This window comes from Leguminivora glycinivorella, chromosome 3 (assembly GCF_023078275.1).
Source record: "Leguminivora glycinivorella isolate SPB_JAAS2020 chromosome 3, LegGlyc_1.1, whole genome shotgun sequence".
Lineage (NCBI taxonomy): Eukaryota > Metazoa > Arthropoda > Insecta > Lepidoptera > Tortricidae > Leguminivora > Leguminivora glycinivorella.
The window spans coordinates 16,764,325-16,784,383 of record NC_062973.1 but is presented as its reverse complement, the minus strand read 5'-3'; the positions used below and the strand labels follow the sequence as shown (position 1 = coordinate 16,784,383).

At 41.1% G+C, this 20,059-nt stretch overlaps 1 protein-coding gene across 1 annotated transcript in view; it reads right to left on the bottom strand.

Moving 5' to 3' along the window:
• The window catches only part of LOC125224814, a 55,771-nt gene that overhangs the window by 21,315 nt on the left and 14,397 nt on the right, over nt 1–20,059 (bottom strand). The window contains exon 2 of the mRNA XM_048128282.1: nt 68–250. Within this exon, the coding sequence (XP_047984239.1) occupies nt 68–250 (183 nt within the window). The remainder of the gene's footprint in view (nt 1–67; nt 251–20,059) is intronic.

Below are 20,059 nucleotides of genomic sequence, written 5' to 3'. Positions count from 1 at the left end.
TACATCTGTGCTGTCCTAATTAACAGATTAAAGTCGACGATTAGAATAAAAAATATTGAAAACTGACCTTCGTAAATGATCGGTTCCTTCTCACGAAAGTACGTGAGGGCGGGGAATTTCGTGATGCCATACTGCTTGGCGAGCCTCTTGTCGTTGATCTTGACGAAGTCCACCCCGAACGTGTCTGTGTCGTCGTCTATCTTCTCTAGCTCTTCTAGAACTTTGTCGCATGTCACGCAGCTTCGAGCATCTGTTGGATAATACCATAGATTAAATATAAGAAGTTCATACCATCCCATACATTAAAATGCGACCGCCTAAGAACGCGTATTGGCTACGTGCACGACAATTACGCCCACTACCATGTGAACTTGAAGTGGAAAATGACATGTAAACAAACATTATATTTTAACGATTTTTCGTTAATTTTAAATAAATCGAATAACAAGAGCTACTATTTCAAGTGTAATTTAGGTAGATAGATTATAAAGACATGGATATAATACCAAAAATCAGTTTCCAAAGCATTACTCACGGTATAAACTTCCAACCCCAGACTACAGAAAGAGTCAATAAATTGGTGCTGGCAGGGCATATAATGAATCTTGAAAAACATAGGAGTAATGGTACAAGTTCTTCGAGCTAGTGATATGGTATTCGCTAAACCTCCGTCCCGTTAATGCCATATAAAACAAATCTAAACGTAAGTACCTAGTCATGTCCGCGGCCGCAGAAATATCCGACACGGGCCTATTCCCAGGCTAGGCCTGAATCTTTAAGCATAATATTTTACGGTAGGAAAAATACTAACAGCGTATTGAACAATATTAGGTAAACAAAGCTTAAATATAATTTATTATAATGGTTTGTTTTGACATGTCACTTACGTTTTCTTTTCACCGTAGCTATCCATTTAGTTCTTTGATCCAATTTCCAGTGTGCTCCAAGAAGCGCATAGAACGTGCAACGACTATTTATGCCATTATTTTTACAATTAACAACGAAACAACATTGATGCCCCATATCAAACATTACACATTGTATTATATTTTATGAGTTTTGATAGATGACAACCACAATCAGTGTCGATTTTGACCACCGCAAGCACTGCGATCGCTTTGCTTACCCCCTCCATGCACTTCGCACTACACCACCAGTATAATAAAGAGTACTGTCGTATACAGTATGGCCACTCTCTCGCTCCCCGCTGAAAGTGCCGCCCACCCCCCATCGGTTACCTCACAGTTACCGCCTGTCAAAAACGCTAACAATCGACCTGTTATATTTCACCAATACAAGCATAGTACGCGTTCACCTACACTAGCTTAGACTATGTGCTAGGAACGCGCCTCTTTCATATATTTGATCGCCAGTGTCCGAGGTGTGACCACACATAGATGGCGCCTCAAAAAAATGTCTTGTAGCTTTCGATTATACTTGTAGATGGCGTTATGTGTCACTTTTGACATAGATTTATGGCTCGAAAGTGACACTTAACGCCAATCTACAAATAATCGATGGCAACTAGGCATTTTTCTGTGTCGCCATTTATGTGTGGTGTAGTGTATGAGCGTTCTTAGGCGGTCGCAAGCACGTATATATAGAAAGTCTAAGGGGGGGGTCCGGGTCATGAACTCAACCGGATAAAAAGGTCTCGAACATTTAATTAATAATGATGCAAAATAAAAAACACTACTTCGTTATAAAACTATATTTAATAGTTTTCTTCTTAAAATTAGTTGATTGACAATTAGTTGATGGGCATTAATTTTCGGCGCCTTTGGGAAGAAGATCCACTATGTAGGAAAATAAATCGCGAGCGTAGCGAGCGCGAAATTTTTTTCATAGTAATGCCGTAATTTGAAGATTAACGCAATACAAAATTTATGGATTTCATCAGACAGAGTGCGAAAGGCACAAATGGTTGAACTTTCGTAGTCGCACCCTAGTATAGTTACGTGAATATCATGTACATAAAATAACAAACAAAATGGGGCACTATAGTGGCCAAGTCAGGAAAGCAGATTCGGAATTTGTCCTAACTAAAAGAGCAGATAATTATAAATAGTAAGCGCGATTTTTTTTCCTATTGACTCGATTAATTAAGACAACCCGCCAGCGGCGAATCCGCGAACTTTCAAGCTTTTATCGTCTGCACTCTGCAGAGCTGCGGTCTTTGACATATTTTGGGGTATTTTGACTTCACAGGGCGCCTATGTTCCCGACTTTTAGGCCTTATATTTCGCCATCACTATTATTTTTATAATATTTTTTTATACTACGTCGGTGGCAAACAAGCATACGGCCCGCCTGATGTAAAGCGGTCACCGTAACCTATGGACGCCTGAAACTCAAACAGTGCCTAAGAGTTAATTAAGAGATTAACTGCGGACTCGATCGTCACCGTCGGGACGCCCATTTCGCTATTTTGCCACTAAGTGATCTGAGTGCTTAGAAATTCGCTCACCATCTGCTGCGACTCACAAAATTGCGCCTCCCTGACGCGTTTTGCATCTTTGGCTTTATGAGGAACTCCGCTTTGGACTATCGGGTAGACTCATATTTTTGCATTTGGATAGCGACGTAACTTTGCCGTTCGCCGCACAATGTGGTCAAGGGCTAGAATCCTCCTTTTACGGCGCCCTAGCAACAGCGCCCTTATGAATGGCAATATGGTGCAACTTTCCACTTAATCTGAATTACAAATCTAGATTTTCAATAGGTGGATTAATTTCCGAATCCTCTCGCCATTTTGTGATATGTGCGCGCCCACGCAACGTATACTTTTTTGTATGGATTTTTCCACATTCTCGATTTTGGCGCCCCCTTACCATGTGGCGCCTAGAGCGGCCGCTCCACTCGCTCTACCCTTAATCTGGCCCTGCCTAAGGGGGGGGTTTGAACCCCCTGAACCCCCCCCCCTTATATACGTCCTTGGGCGGTCGCATTTTAATGTATGGGATGGTATGATCTTCTTATATTTAATCTATATGATAAATGGAAATACGTAGGTAAGAGATATTACTAGATAAGAACATTAACCCCTTATTCATAAATGTTCACTAAAGTTATCATGCCGATAAAGTTCGTTTGTCCTTTTCCGATGTATTGGTGTGATAGAAAGGGACAAACGAATTTTATCGGCTTGATAACTTTAGAGAACGTTTAGGAATAAGGGGGTGAGTGTAAGGCCTGAGTGGGACGGAGCGGGGTGTTCGCAGGGGCGTGAAGCGGGGCGGGCGAGCGTGCGTTTATCCTATGCAGCGTCGACTTAGGCCCCGTAGCTGTATGTAGCCACCTTTACATAGTCGCTCTATCGCGCGTTCCCGGAGCGTACAGCACGGAAAGCATGGTCGCGCGATAGACGATAAAATATCAGGCCGTCCCTATCGCACTTACAAATAGTGCGATAGGGACAGCCTGCTATTTTATCGTCTATCGCGCGACCATGCTTCCCGTGCAGGATAGCGCGCGGTTAAGCCTATGCGCGCGACAGCGTGTTGGTAGTGTTTTTTATGGTCCACGTTCTTTCGCGTCGAAGTTTTTGAGAACGGAAAGAGCGTGCGTGTGAATGCTAATCGTGCGCGATAGACCGCGTTATTATTGTTATTAATAGTATCGATTTATAAAGAGCAAGTAATTCAACCACTAATTCTTTAATCCACGAGCGTATGTCCGCCATCTTGCGCGCGCGAATGAACGTACGTGTAAAGACAACTTCAGCCACGCGATTGCACGCCCGCACTGGCAGACGCAATCGCGCGTTCTTTCCCTTCCCCTCCTGCCATCTTCACACGCGCATTCTTTCACACGCGATTGCTGTATCACGCGCGATAGAGCGTCTGTGTAAAGGCGGCTAATAGCATTTCTGCGAGTGCGATGCGAAGCGCGGCAGAAATGTAGTCTGGCTCTGTCGCGCCAATACGCAGGAGCGATAGAGATAGATAGCTACGAAAGAGATATTATCGTGAGCGTTTCGTGCGCATTTTGTGCATTGCACCAGGGGCGGCTCACTCCGCGATTCTATCGCCGCGCTACAAGTACATGTCAGCGGCCGCGAGTTCGCGGCCCATTCATTGGCGACGACCTTCGCGCGGCGCAATAAAATTCAATGTTGGCTGCTCGCGTGCGGTCCGTTTGTTAATGTAGGTAAGAATTTAGAATGGCGTCATTTTGTGAACATCAAAGGAGTGAGCCTTCTGTACTTGTACTATCTATTATATATTCTGTGATTGCACACAGGACACTTGAAGTATGCTTCAATTGTTTGACATGCACGCCACATGCCCCGCACCGCTGCACACCCAATATGATAGCGTGCACTCAGGCCTTATTAGTCCGTTTTCACATTATCCGATCCGATATCGGATGTCGCGTGTCGGACCGATATCCCATACATTACAGGCATCATCTTGAATTTTTTCCATTGGAATCCTTCCGACATCCGATATCGGATCAGGATAATGTGAAAACGGATTTACACTACTATAGCATTTATAAAATAGACGGGTTTCAAACACATAGGCGACTTGAGAATTCAGGCAGGCAGGGCAAGCGATATAACATCAGGGGCCCGTTTCTCGAAAGGTACAAGCCTTGTATTACAAGTGCGCGAACTGTCAAATCGTATGGGTTGTCATGGAAACACACTTGTAATACAAGACTTGTACCTTTCGAGAAACGGGCCACAGGCCGTCCGTTTCGCACTATATGTAAGTACGATAAGGACGCACGACGTTTGTACAACTAGTTGAACTAGTGTGCTACAGTGGTGATACGCCCGCAGTTTTCAAGTCATACAATATATTTAACACCACACCAACGGAACGGATAAAGGCTTTCTTTGCTATTCGAAAACAGATAGCAAAATTGCATCTTATCCACAAGAGTGCAAAGTAATTTCATACAAATTTTTAACTTGAGGTCTAGCTGGTAGATTTTACCTATAAATGATGATTTCGAATCATTAATATTGAATAATTGATGTTTTATATTATAGTCAGTATTTTGTTCGTTTTGGTATGGTGAAAAATTTTGTGTTTCAAGTCGTTCCTTGAAACCCTCGAAAGGTTTAAGGGGCTACTAAAGGAGCGACTGACAGCTCATAGGCCACGCTTGTCAATTACCTCAGCCCCCGCAAGCACGCACACATAGAAGCGCCGAAATGCGTTCCGCGGAGCAATAGCCCAGCTAAAGCTCCATCTAGCTTCATAAATGTAAACTACAACTATCGGCAGTCAGCCAAAGAAAAATATTTCGGCAAAATGACATTGACAATTTCACGCTTCACAGATGGCGTTGTAACTAATATTGTATTCAATTCATTCGCCCAATGTCAAATAACAAAACGAATGGTTCTTAATGTTTATATCAAAGCTACTATACGTTACTATAGCTTATGGAGTTTTTTCTACACTCCATATTATGCGCCTTAGGAGATTTATAGAGACAGCTATAATATCTATATTAACGAATTATTCTTGGGTATAGGTTTAAGTAGTTTATTTAACCCCTCTTACAAATAACATTTCCTTGCTACCTAGGTATCTAAATCGCGTTGTATTTTTTTTATTGTTTTGCAATACTTACTTTACTTACCCTTTGGAATATACCATACGTTCTGCAACACTGCTAGCCCCGTGATGTAGGTAAGTGCGTTTTCACATTATCCTATCCGATATCACATGTAGGACCGATATCCCATATATTTACGCCGTCATCTTTAAATTTTTCCTTGTACTTCTTTCCTACATATATCCGATGTCAGATTGGATAATGTGAAAACGCACTACGTACCTACAGCGAGTCACTAGCCCCGCAATTCCCGTTTAGTTTGTACATTTGGATCACGTCTCTGATTTGGATAAAAATTGGTAGGCTGATAGTCCATGATGCTGAGCAAGATTCACTAGGTTTCCCAAAATGTCCTAGATTGATTGTATGAAACTTTCCTTTTTTGTTACCGAAAATGCATAGAAATCTGGTAACAACAAAGGAAGGTTCTTGCTCAGCATCATGGACTCTATCAGCCTACCAATTTTTATCCAAATCGGAGACGTGATCCAACTGTACAAACTTAATGGGAATTGCACAGCCGGCCTCTTCACCATTTTTTAGTTCTATTTTTCACACCCGTGGCGCAGCAGCTACCAGATCTTGCTATGCCACTATGCGAATACAGGTGATGCTATACGGAAACGGTCTAAGGAAACCTCTAGATTTGAAATTAATGAAAATTGGCGTAATTTACAGATTTTGCAAGAAAAAAACACTTCATTTTAATAACTGTCAAAATTAATTTTCTGAACTTTTTGCTGATACGGAATTAATATGAAATTGAGTCTCACTCAATTGTTCTAAAATGATCAATTGACTCTATTGTCAAATTAAAGGTGACAGCTAGTAACTAGAGTTGCCAAAAGCAACTGAGTAGCTACTGACGCCACGGCCAACTCATTTATTTACTTTACATATTTTTATCAGACTTAATAAAATTTTAATTCAAAATGTTCATGTTTCTCGAACAGTTGTCCCTTATGTTTTATTTCTGAATGGTATATAGACCCAACATTACGATACAAGTGCAGAAACTCGTGTCGAATTTTTGACAGCTTGTTTAGGATTTCCTCTTCGCACGTGTATCGTACGATGTTTTTCAGTGCCTACCCTACATATGACCCTTTGAAATTTCGACCTGACAGAAATAGCCTGGTATGCGAACTTGTTCTGAAAAACACCATACATGTAAGAACTGAAATAGTAGGTACATTATTAACATTTGGCATTTTCGCGAGAATAATCACCAAAAATATTTTTTCTAAGGTAGGTAAAATTTATGGTTTTCCTACTCAGAATCACGAGCCCTTTCGATCTGGGGCAAAAAACAAGAAATAAAAAAATGGTCCCGAAATTTTCTATTATTTCGCATACTTTTCACTTTGTAACCGCAGCACAAAGTGTTTGAAAAATGGTAACGAAGTGGGAAAAATTAAGTTTTTTTTGCAAATTCAACAAGCTGCAAATTCCACTTCATGCCAATTGAAATTTAAGAAAATTCATCTTTAGGTATGCAAATTCGTCATTTTAACACAACATGCTGCAAATACTTTTTTTTTTGCAAATGCAACATTTCAGAAATTCAACTTCTGGCTGGACACCACCTCAACTCACTGGCATCTCAGATACTACGCGAAGACCAATCAACATAGACTTACATTGGATTATAATTATATTGTCTTCGGTTAGGACGATAGTTATTTATTACTCATGAAATAAAACTAGCTTTTAATGTCGTCGTCGGAAAACATCAGGATATATTTATAAGTAAATTAATTATACGCGATTTAATCTCTTTTCATTCTTAGAAAGAACGTTGAGTTTGCGGTCCCTTCATTGTTACACGGATCCGAATTAGGGTCCATGTAATGAACGTCCGTGTACCCGTGTTACGTCGTATGTCCAAATTCATGGAATTTAATTTTGAAGTGAATATTGCTAATCACAACAATAAATTGCTGTAATATTAAAAAAAAAAAAAAAAAAAAGATGATAATTGCTTATTATTAACAATAAATATGGCAGGGATGGAACTTGGCAGGAAGAAGAAGTAATAGCTTGTATAATTAATTAATTATGCAATCATGCGCTTATTGTTATGATTTTTTAATGTAAGGTACAGCGGGGCAAATCTCGACTGGGGGCAAATGTAACTGGTCCATTTTTTTCATGTTTTACAATGCTTGAATTATTAATTAGAGTGTCCACTGGGGGCGATACGGGATTTTGTCACTAAAATACCGGTTGAAAATAAGAATTTTCTGAATTCGAACGCGTGAGACTCAAAAGCCGGCCCGCTTATATATGGTAGGCGTGTGCAGTGGATCTATGTAGAACTCATCATCATGTATGTAATAAATAAACGTTTCTTAGAAATAAACAGATTTTTTTATCATAATATAAAATGGATCAGTTACAATTTCCCCCAGTCAAGATTTGCCTCTCTGTACCTTACCTGGTACTATGATTATAACAGATATACCCATTTTAGACTAGCGGTCCCGTATGGTATCACTTAAATTCATTTGATTGAATTGATTGAAGTTTGTGTGTCTTGTAATTCGATAAAAGCTACTAACATTACGTACACTTTGTTTTATTGTAAATTATTAATTTTCTGTATTTACATTACAATTAGGGAACAAATCAAATTATTTTATTGAATATTTTTCGATTTGTTTTTTTTTTTTCAAGTAGTCACACTAGTTCACACTACTATATTAATTATAAATTTAAATAGATATCATACACGAAAGAAAAAACGACAGGGCCCACCAGGGGCCACTGGTGGCTGAGCCGGGAATCGAACCCGGGTCTTCAGCTTACGCGGCTAACGTCCTTACCACTAGTCCACTCGCCCGCCCCCGGGTGGCGCCCCCGGCTATATTTAAATTTTATTTAAATTTATAATTTCTTTATTTACATTAATTATCGCCTAGCCAACTTACTCCGAAGATGGGGTAAGTTAACTAAGAGTCTGGAGTTTAGAAAATCGAATAGATACGTGTTATAATTGCAAATAAATACTTGCGTCAAAAATAAAGGGTTTAGAGACCCGAATAGTTCTTCTATCTGTAACAACAATTATTTTCATTAAATTGATTCAAACATCAAAGATATATGAGCTGAAGCCAAAAGTTAGTCAACTATCCCCGGTCTCCCCTAACCTACTTTTTAGGGTTCCGTAGTCAACTAGGAACCCTTATAGTTTCGCCATGTCTGTCTGTCCGTCTGTCCGTCCGTCCGTCCGTCCGTCCGTCCGTCCGTCCGTCCGTCCGTCCGTCCGCGGATAATCTCAGTAACCGTTAGCACTAGAAAGCTGAAATTTGGTACCAATATGTATATCAATCACGCCAACAAAGTGCAAAAATAAAAAATGGAAAAAAAATGTTTTATTAGGGTACCCCCCCTACATGTAAAGTGGGGGCTGATTTTTTTTTTCATTCTAACCCCAACGTGTGATATATTGTTGGATAGGTATTTAAAAATAAATTAGGGTTTACTAAGATCGTTTTTTGATAATATTAATATTTTCGGAAATAATCGCTCCTAAAGGAAAAAAAAGTGCGTCCCCCCCCTCTAACTTTTGAACCATATGTTTAAAAAATATGAAAAAAATCACAAAAGTACAACTTTATAAAGACTTTCTAGGAAAATTATTTTGAACTTGATAGGTTCAGTAGTTTTTGAGAAAAATACGAAAAACTACGGAACCCTACACTGAGCGTGGCCCGACACGCTCTTGGCCGGTTTTTATTAAATGTAGTCTAACATGTCTACCTATTACATATTATTATGTTGAAAAGGTCTGTTTGTTAATAAATACTTATAACAGATTTTTATAGTATTTTCTTACTTTTACCAGGGGCGGCTCACTCCGCGCTTTTATCGCCGCGCTACAAGTACATGTCGGCGGCCGCGAATTCGCGGCTCATTCAGTGGTGACGACTTTCGCGCCGCGCAATAAAATTCAATGTCGCCTGCTCGCGTGCGGTCCGTTTGTTAATGTAGGTAAAAAATTAGAATGGCGGCATTTTGTGGACATCAAAGGAGTGAGCCTTCTGTACTTGTACTATTATATATTCTGTGATTTTACCTCTGTGCGAGGCTAGCGGTCTCATATGGTACCAGCAATCATTCCAAAAACCGAAGGTCACACATTTTTTTACTCAAATATTGTTACCTTTAGTCAAATAAACCATAGATATATTTAAAGAACTACAAACATTGGATTTAACAAAAAACACTCACTCAATGGGGCTAAGTATCTTGATTGTGTAGTGTACACTTATGAGGATACCGTGAATCAATATACATTTTAAATAAAGAATAACGATTAAATGGCGGTATGGTCTCAGTCGTTGGAGGTATACATACAGTACCTGTACAAGATAAAATATACTACTGTGTATAATGTATAATACAAACTATGCCAAGCATAACCAAATAAGGATGTAATTCTGAAAATAAGTGATTGAAATAAACAATTTGGTAGTTATGTTGTTTTATTTTATATGTATTCAAGGAGATGAAGAATACAGGTATGCTATGTGCAAATTTCTTTTTTGATGATTTTTAATTGCAAGAATCCATTTGACCTCAATGGTCTGGAATCCAATTAAAATCGTAGGCAAGCTCGGGTGCCAAGTAAATGATATTATAAGATTAGGAATAATAGGAATGCATCCTTAAAATTAACGTAACTAAGAAAACACCGTGTAGAATATTCATATGTCTTGAGAGAATCTGTATCTCTCTCAGTTTTTCTCACTCAGAAGGTGGATCTTCAACACGTCTCGGGTAGTCCGGCGGTTCCTCTTTCTGCAGCCAAGATGAAAGCGAAACCTTGTCCTGATTGTTGACATTTAACTGAAAGTTTAAAGAAATTTAGTAGGTAGTAAAATCACGTTTTTAAAACAAAGATGTCAAATCTGGTAAACAGCTGAACATAAAAAAATCTCTTTAATCGAACTGAAAGAGAGAGAGGCTTTATAACAACAAAAATAGGGTGTGAAATTATTGAAGAATTCGATACGACTGGACGATAATTTCAAGAACAGAGAGAATTGAGGCCCAAATTAATAAGTAGTTATGACTTATGAATGCTAATTGTTACCAGAACTGGTTTCAGACAATACGTATGTTGTCCCATAAACATAGTAAAAAATCTAGGTATTAGGAACCCTTTTACTCAAAAACTGTCCGTAGTTGAAGCTGTAGACAGATCCTTAGTCATTAACATATTATCTTCATCAATTTTCACAGCTAGGTAGTACCTATCTAGTACGTATAGAGTACCTATCTCTGCTGACATTAGAATCCCCTTAGTCAAAGTCCAATCCATCAGAAAGGTATTAATTTTATTTATTATTTTAAGCCAAGCTCAGTTTAGTCAAGACTAATTTAAAACTGTAAATTAAACATAAACGCACTGGTTAGCTCAAACTAACGTACAAGGTAAATCAACTGATGATTATTTTATTTTACATTTTGTCAGAGTTTCGTTTCCTTTCAACCCCTTATTTGCCAAGTCTGGCATAGAAACATGAGTAGTTTCATGCGCTCTGCCTACCTCTTTATGGGATACAGGCTGATTGTATGTATATTTGTAAATATTATTTTATGTAAACTTTATTGCACAATTCATTAAAAAAGTACAAAATTTGAACTTATTTACTGACAAGTTTTATGTGATAGATCAGTAAAAAACCTGAAGCTGTAAAAACAACCTAACAAAACCATCATATTTAGAATAAAACGGATGTAATATAAAACAAAATTAAAGTTTTTGAAATATAGAACGTTAACTAAGGTTTTTTTAGCAAAGTTATTTTTTAATCTTTAGTATAGTATGATTTAGGGGAGTGTACAAGTTTGTAATGGGGTGGCAACGCGCATGTGACACTCTTTGAGTTGCAGGCGTCCATATGTTACGGTAACCGCTTTCCATCAGGCGGATCGTATGCTTGTTTGCCACCGACATAGTATAAAAAAATAAATAAAAAAAACCTAAATTATTTAGTTAAATTGATAACCAAGGTACAAATTTTGTTTAGTTTTTTTTTATATTGTGAGATGTGTATCATAACCTAGAGGAACTACACTGTTCAGTTTTATAAATAGTGGCTAAAAATTAGTGGAAATTAATATTATGAAATAAAAGTTTATCATAATACAGACTTAGGTATATACCTACGCTTACTTTGTACCTTATGCTCGTTTAGCATGTCGTGTACTGGATATAATGAACTAATAAATATTATGCATTATTTGTATAAAATACTTTAACTGATGGTATCTGAAATAAAAACTTAGGTACACAGTAAATATAGACTAACTTAAAAATAACCAAATAATCCACCAAAATGAATTCCCACGGGAAGTACGAGTAATTAGTCAACTATGCCTATTACATCAATATTACTCGCTAAATTCTTTGGCCAAGGAATGGACCAAGCCTAGGGTTTCCTAGTACTATCGAAGAGGACCTTCTTTATATATTATCTGAAGTAACTCTCTAACTTCACCATACCCGTCCAGTCTACTACATATTAGTAATGATCAATCCTTCTAAGTAGTACCTATCAAATACCAGAAGCGATGTTATGCCTTATCGTATACTCCTTATGCTAAGAAATGATGATGGTTACACGTCGTCCTGTAGAAACAAACCCATTCGTTGTTTGTGAAATTTCTTAAAAATATTTATTAACATGTAAATATTTGTCTCTTAACTATTTAAAAACGCACTATAGAATAAATAGCTTTTTGGTTTTTCACCGGGCAAGTTGCCCAGAGATTCCTTGTACTTACTTACTTACTTTTACAGACATGATTTATGTTTTAGTTATGAAGATGACGGTTAATGCAGTACAAGGATATTTTCCATACCATCTTCGATTCCTATTTCTATATACCTCTATATAGAAAAAAATGGAGTAGGTATATATAATTGGTCGCTTATCTACCTAACAAATAAATAAAAAGTGGTAACGGTTCGGGAATCAGCAGATATCACATACGTCAGTATACCACAGGTCGATATTCGAGTCTCTACACTTTTTATTGCATTTTTCTAAACACTCTCTCATCCGTCACTATCCGATGACATCACGGCGCTTTTTAGTGGCAAGGACGAACCTGTTTAGTCAGACCTGATTACAGTCTTCTAATCACATGTAAAAGCTACCACATAAGTACCATTCTTTAACACATGAGCTTCTTCTACTCCATGCTTTTAACATTGTGCTTAAAACTATAAACTTAAAACTATACATACATACACACAACATACATACAATCACGCCTGTATCCCATGAAGGGGTAGGCAGAGCACATAAAACTACTCAACTTCTCTACTTAAAACTATGTGTATATTAAAAGACGTAGTACCTTGAAGTTTCTGGGCCTTATAGTATTGTTCGAAAATAAATGAATATTCTATTTCGGAACACCTGAACCTTGCAAAAAAAATTTACCGGATTATCAAATGAAAGTAAGAAAACTAATTAACGTTTGCCTCCTAGATAGTTATGATTACCAAGACCTGTTCTCTGTCAAAAGAAAAAGGTATCCGTTCTAAATGTCTGCTTGTGTATTCGTGTAGTCCCGGCAGTGCTAAGTTGCCGAGGTACCGAACCCGTCCTTTACAGAATGATTTACATTCCTCACTGTTATAAAATTAAAAACGCATCCATTCTACTGTACGTAGAAAGCAAACTGTACTGTACTTAGAATCCGTGAATCCGGACATATTAAACTTGGGTACCCGGACCTTGATAACACGGACCTAGCCACAAATCCGGATTTATATAACACTACATAAAAGCGAGCCAGGCACCTCATACACGAAACGCACATGCGACTGCGATCGATACTGAAGAAATAATAAACTTTAATGTTTAGAGACACATGAAATGATGACGACCGGTCTGGCCTAGCGCGTAGTGACCCTGCTACGCCGCGGTCCCGGGTTCGAATCCCGATAAGGGCATTTATTTGTGTAATGAACACAGATATTTGTTCCTGAGTCATGGATGTTTTCTATGTATATATTTATATAATTAAGTATATCGTCGTCGCCTAGCACCCATAGTACAAGCTTTGCTTAGTTTGGGGCCAGGTTGATCTGTGTAAGGTATCCCCCAATATTTATTATTTATTTATTTATTTACTATACACACAAACGCATAAATGAGCAAATCCCTAACATGAGCTATGTGTCACTGAAGGGCTCCTAATCGGATCATCATCAGCAGTTCTTTCATCAATCTCTTAACACGAGCTATGCGTTTTTGAGGAGTTCCGTTCTGATCATCATCAGTTCCACTTCGTCAAATGTAAGTCCTTGTCCTTATTCATAATCCAAAACATTAGAGAGACTTTGGTGATAATACAAAAGTCACTACAAGTGTGCCGTTCAAATTTGAGAAGTTCCCTTGATCTTTCATGGATTGGTATCCAAAGGAGATCACCAAAACTCCAGCATGATCGAAATCTGACTTGAAACCTCAAAGTGCTTAAAAAACTTAACTCGTTAAATTCGTCGTTGAAGAGTTCCGCTCTGATCATCATAAACTGTTCCACTTCACCATATGTGACTGTTTTGAATGGAAATGCATGATGTTCTAATAAAACACAAAAATCACTATATGTTTAATAACGATAGAGTGGACTGTAGGAAAATTCGAGAAAATTGGGGGACGACAGGGAGTCAAGATTTAGGGAGTCAATTGGGCAAGAAAGTTGAGGTATATTATGGAAATGGTGTTACTAAATGGATGAACTAAGTGTGAAATAGTGTAACGCGAAGATTACCTTTCGACGCGCCGATGATGGGACTGAATCGCTGGTCACCGTTGAAGACCTCGGGCTGGATTCTGGCTGTCCTTTGTCGCTCGCTAGAAAGTAGGCTAAGAACCGTTACCTCTAGTCGTTCAACTTAGCCCTCGATTCTGCCGCTCGACGGTCTCCTGGCCTCTCCTGATACACTACACTGATTATAGCTAATTTAAATGTTTGGCAGTAGCACTTTTACTGAACGGCGCGAAAGTTAGTAACGAAAGCGATAGCGAGAGATGTGCACTGGTAGTCGTTCGGTGACAGACTGACTGTCAGTTTTCAACTGACAGCGATTCAAAAAATGTTAGTGTTGCCACGATAAATGCAAAATAATCCTATAAAATGAAAATGCAAGGTCAAAGCTGAACATTCCGCCCACCAAAATGCATTGTATTTTTACCAAGCCGAAATAAACGACAAAAAACTTAAAACTAAACGAAAATGGACGACACAAGTTTAGTGACCTATAAAGGTCACAGCGGTATTGGGCACAACTTGACCACAGGCCGCTTGTACAGTCCTGTGGCAGTGCGCACAGTGACCACACGACAGATCCCGTCAGATCCGGGGTGTGTGTCAATGATGCGGCCCAAGGGCCACTTCATTGGACTCGTTTGCTCGTTTACAACGAGCACGAGCGTGCCGACTTGGACGTTAGGATGTTTGTCGTGCCACTTCATCCTCTGCTGGAGAGTATGCATATACTCCTTCGACCACTTGCTCCAGAAGTCCTGGTGCATCTTCTGTAGCAACTTCCAGCGTTGGAGAGGGCCGACACGAACGTCTGACAGGTCTTCCTCGGGCACTATCGACAAGGGTTCCGTGGTGAGGAAGTGACCTGGAGTCAGAGCTGATAGGTCGTTTGGATCAGAGCTGAGAGGAGTGAGTGGCCTTGAGTTGAGCAGAGCTTCAACTTGGCTCAAGACCGTCGAGAATTCCTCATAGGTCAGCCGCTGATTGCCGATGACACGCGACAAGTGTGTTTTCACCGCCTTGATCCCAGCTTCAGCAAGGCCTGAGAAGTGTGGGCTACCCGGCGGGTTGAATTCAAACCTGATGCCATCGTGTGTAGCAGCGTCCTTCACTAGCCGTTGGAGGATGTTGCTTGCACCGACGAAGTTTTTCCCTTGGTCGGACACTAGACGACAGCATCGACCACGACGCGACACAAACCGCCGAAGTGCGGCCAAGAATGCGTCTGATGACAATTCCGTGGCGAGCTCGATGTGGACCGCCTTTGTCGCAGTGCAGACAAAGACGCAGACGTAGCCCTTATAAGTCTTATTATTGCGACCGCGTCCACGGCCGAGGGCGATGTCAAAAGGCCCTCCAAAGTCGACCGCTGCGCTAGAGAAAGCCTTAAGCTGGTTTATTCGATAGGAAGGCAGATCCCCCATGAACGGCGCCGGGGCACCCAGTGGGCGCACCCGAAAGCACCTCAAACACTTCGATACGACCGCATAAATAGCTCGTTTTGGACTCATAATCCAAAAGTGTTGCGCTAGCAGATTGTGGAGGGTTTGAACCCCTGGGTGCATGAACCGCTTGTGATATTCGTCTATAAGAAGAAAGGTCAGACGATGGTCGCGAGGTAGAAGCAATGGATGCTTCACGTCGAAATCGAGAGAAGCTCGGGACAAGCGGCCGCCCACCCTAAGGAGACCCGCGTCATCCATGAATGGGGCCAATTTTCTAAAAGCTTTAGGAAGAGAGTTCAATAGGTTATTCGAAATTTTCTCCGCTTCCTCCGCGAAGCTATGCTGTTGCACGCAACGCACGAGAACCAAGAGTCCTTGCTGGATCTCGGGAGGTGTTAGAGGCCCGCTCAACAATTTGCTGGGCACCTTTTGGTTCTTCGCATTATTTGCGAAGCGGCGACAATACGCTATGATACGTTGAAGCATCCGTAGCGACGAGAACCGCTCCATCAAGGACTCAAGTAGTGAGCTGTCGTTAGACACTACAAGAACCGTAATCCTCTCCTCGTCATGGAGAATATCCCTCTCTGGCTCTAGCGCCGACTTAGGCCAGCTTTCAGCAGGACGGCTGAGCCAAACTGGCCCGTTCCACCAACAGGTTTGGTTGACCAAATCTTGGGGAAGTAAACCCCGCGATCCGCAGTCCGCTGGGTTGTCGGTAGTTCTGACGTGATGCCATGATTCGGGAGGGATGATGTCCTGTATATGACTGACCCGGTTGGCCACAAACGTCTTCCATCTGGATGGACAAGACTTGATCCATGTCAACGTCACGCTTGAATCCGACCAAGCGAACACCTGGCCGACTGAGTGGAAAGGCTTCAAAGCTTCCACGACCGAAGCCATCAAGTCTGACAGTAGTACCGCTGCAAGCAATTCAAGTCGCGGCACTGTTAACTTACGCAGGGGCGCAACCTTAGATTTTGCGCAAACCAGCTGGACGTTGACCTTACCGGTCGCATCCACTGTGCGACAGTAGACGACGGCACAGAAGCCACGTTCTGAGGCGTCACAAAATCCATGGAGGTGTAGTATGTCGAATTCTCCAATTAAACGGCGAGGCACAGATACAGCGCTTAATGACGATAGCTGTGTCTTGAACTCGTGCCATTCTACCCTAATGCTTTCCGAGACATCTCCGTCCCAAGACACGCCAGAAACCCAAAGTAGCTGCATCAGATACTTGGCTAGGAACGTTACGGGCGAAAGGAAACCCAGTGGATCGAATATCCTAGCTATCTCCGACAGAATGGTGCGCTTGGTACATCGGCCGTCCGGAGTTGATGCAACACGGAAGCGAAAAGAATCCGATTGAGGTTGCCAAAGCAAGCCCAATATTTTGAGAGAAATGTCACTAATTTCTTCGAAGTTTTTGAAGTCCTCCGAGTACAAGTCGGTAGACGGGAGATTCTCCAGGAACTCACTACTATTAGAGGTCCACTTCCTCAGGTGGAAACCTCCCGACGACAAGATGTTCGTAAGTTCAGTCTGGAGTGAACGCGCCCGTTCGACAGAGTCCGCGCCAGTGACGACGTCGTCGACGTAGATGTCACGTATCTGCGACGGACTCGACACGAAAAAACAATGTTTATTATTGTTACGATAGGATACCAGAGCACTGGTGGTGAGTTGAGTCCCATCACACTCACCCATAACGACCCATCCGTAGATAGTTTTCAACAAGGTAGGCTGTCCAGGCCCCCCATGCCGTATACCAGGTAACAACGATGATACAAAGACCTGGGCGTTAAGCAACAGGTCCACCGGGGCGGGCTTGGCGAAGTCAGGATCAGCCAGCGACAAATTCCTGATGTGCAACCACCCCGACGAATCGACAGGCTGTGGAGGTTGATCAGCACATACAGGCGACAACACGAGAGAGTCGAGTTTAATACTCGAAGAAGAGGGATTGTTCCCTAGTGGTTTTATTTCACATGTTAGTGATCCGAAAGTTTGACAAGGCAGGTTGCCGATACCAAATACCGTATGTTGGCCAGTTGTTGCGAAGCCCAGCCTTTCTGCGCATGCTCTTGACATGAAATTGCATGCACTAGCCCCATCCAGCAGTACACGCACCGGTCGAAAGATACCAGAACTGTCCCGAATTAACACTTTGGCAGTTGCAAAGAAAATGGTATTGTCTCCTGCCGTTGCAGTTAAGACAGTATTATTACTGTTGCTATTACTGCTAGTACTAGGTGGAGCGTCGACAGCCTTTGCTGGCGCTTCAATCTTTTTTGTGAAGTGCAACAGTTGATGATGTGAACGGTTGCACACCCTACAGCGACTAGCCTGACACGTTTTCACCCTATGTGAATCGGAAAAGCATAAGATGCACAGGCCCTTCTCCTTTATGAAGCTAAACCGAGCCTCGTCACTCAAGTTAAGGAACTTGCCACATTTATCGAGGCTATGCTGCCCCATACAACAAATGCATTTTAATGTTGATGGAGTAGCGACAACAAGCGCAACTTTCCCCTTAGCTTGCGGTTTAACATTCGGGACCTGAAGCCTACCACTAAGGTTCGAGTTCTCCAGAGCCCTACTCCGCTTTTCAATAAAACCCTTTAACTCTTCGAACTTCGGGATGTCATTGTTAGACGCAAGCTGCAACTCAAATGCCTCACGCGTGGCGACATCTAACTTTGACCACAGCAGGTAGTATAGCATAAAGTTTTTGTCTGGGAGGTTAAATTTCGATAGAATACTCAAGTTCTCATTAAAGTTTATGACGACTCTTTCCAAATCCGTTTTATTCCTAACCGGCTCGCAGTGCAACAACTTTTCATAATACATGGCAGCTATTTGCCTCTTCCGGTCATAATAGTTGGACAGTGTCTCATAAGCGCACCCATAGTTATCCCCTGACAGAGGGAAACTCTTAATCAGATTATATGCAGAACCCTGGACACTTGATAATAAATAGTGTAACTTTTCCACACTGCTTATTGTGTTCCGAGTGTGGATAAGCGAGTCGAACAACTCTTTGAAAGAGATCCAATTTTCTAATTTCCCATCAAACGGTTTTATAGTTATCTTTGGAAGTTTGGCTAAATTTGTTTCAAGCGCCAATGGTTTCACTTCCGACGTGTCACCTACCCTAGCCAACTGCCTTAACCTACACTTAACTAATTTCAACTTACTTTCGAACTCTTTAGTGACCTCGTACTCTTCTTCCCGTTTGGCGGGTAACAACGCCCGCAAAATCCGTAACTGCGCGTTGTGGAAGTCTCTTTCCAGATCTTTAATGTCGGACTCGTCATAACCTTCCAAACCCGACGCCTCAATATTCTCAAGACGGAAAATTGCATATCCCCGCGCTACACGGAACATGTCCACTGTCGCGGGCTCGATATCAGTATCCTCGCGGTCACTCATATTAATTAAAACTATTAAAACTGCAGTAAATAACACAAACACGGCAGAAATAAACCAGAGCAATTATAACCTTTCGACAAAACACCGCGAAGCAATTGACACTGACAGTTGATTGACGTTGACAACTGCGACAATGTTGCCAGTATTAATTATGGTGAACGAATGGTTCAGTAAAGGCGCTACTACACGACCTACAACTTTCTTGCTCACCCTCGACTTTTTTATGACTTTTATAAGTCTACCCTAAACAAAAATAACAAATGATATGACCAAGCTAATTTGAATAAGCAACAAACGAGAAACGACAAAACCAACGGTCACTATTCAAATTATCCGGTTCGAAGGACCAAAATGTTTAATAACGATAGAGTGGACTGTAGGAAAATTCGAGAAAATTGGGGGACGACAGGGAGTCAAGATTTAGGGAGTCAATTGGGCAAGAAAGTTGAGGTATATTATGGAAATGGTGTTACTAAATGGATGAACTAAGTGTGAAATAGTGTAACGCGAAGATTACCTTTCGACGCGCCGATGATGGGACTGAATCGCTGGTCACCGTTGAAGACCTCGGGCTGGATTCTGGCTGTCCTTTGTCGCTCGCTAGAAAGTAGGCTAAGAACCGTTACCTCTAGTCGTTCAACTTAGCCCTCGATTCTGCCGCTCGACGGTCTCCTGGCCTCTCCTGATACACTACACTGATTATAGCTAATTTAAATGTTTGGCAGTAGCACTTTTACTGAACGGCGCGAAAGTTAGTAACGAAAGCGATAGCGAGAGATGTGCACTGGTAGTCGTTCGGTGACAGA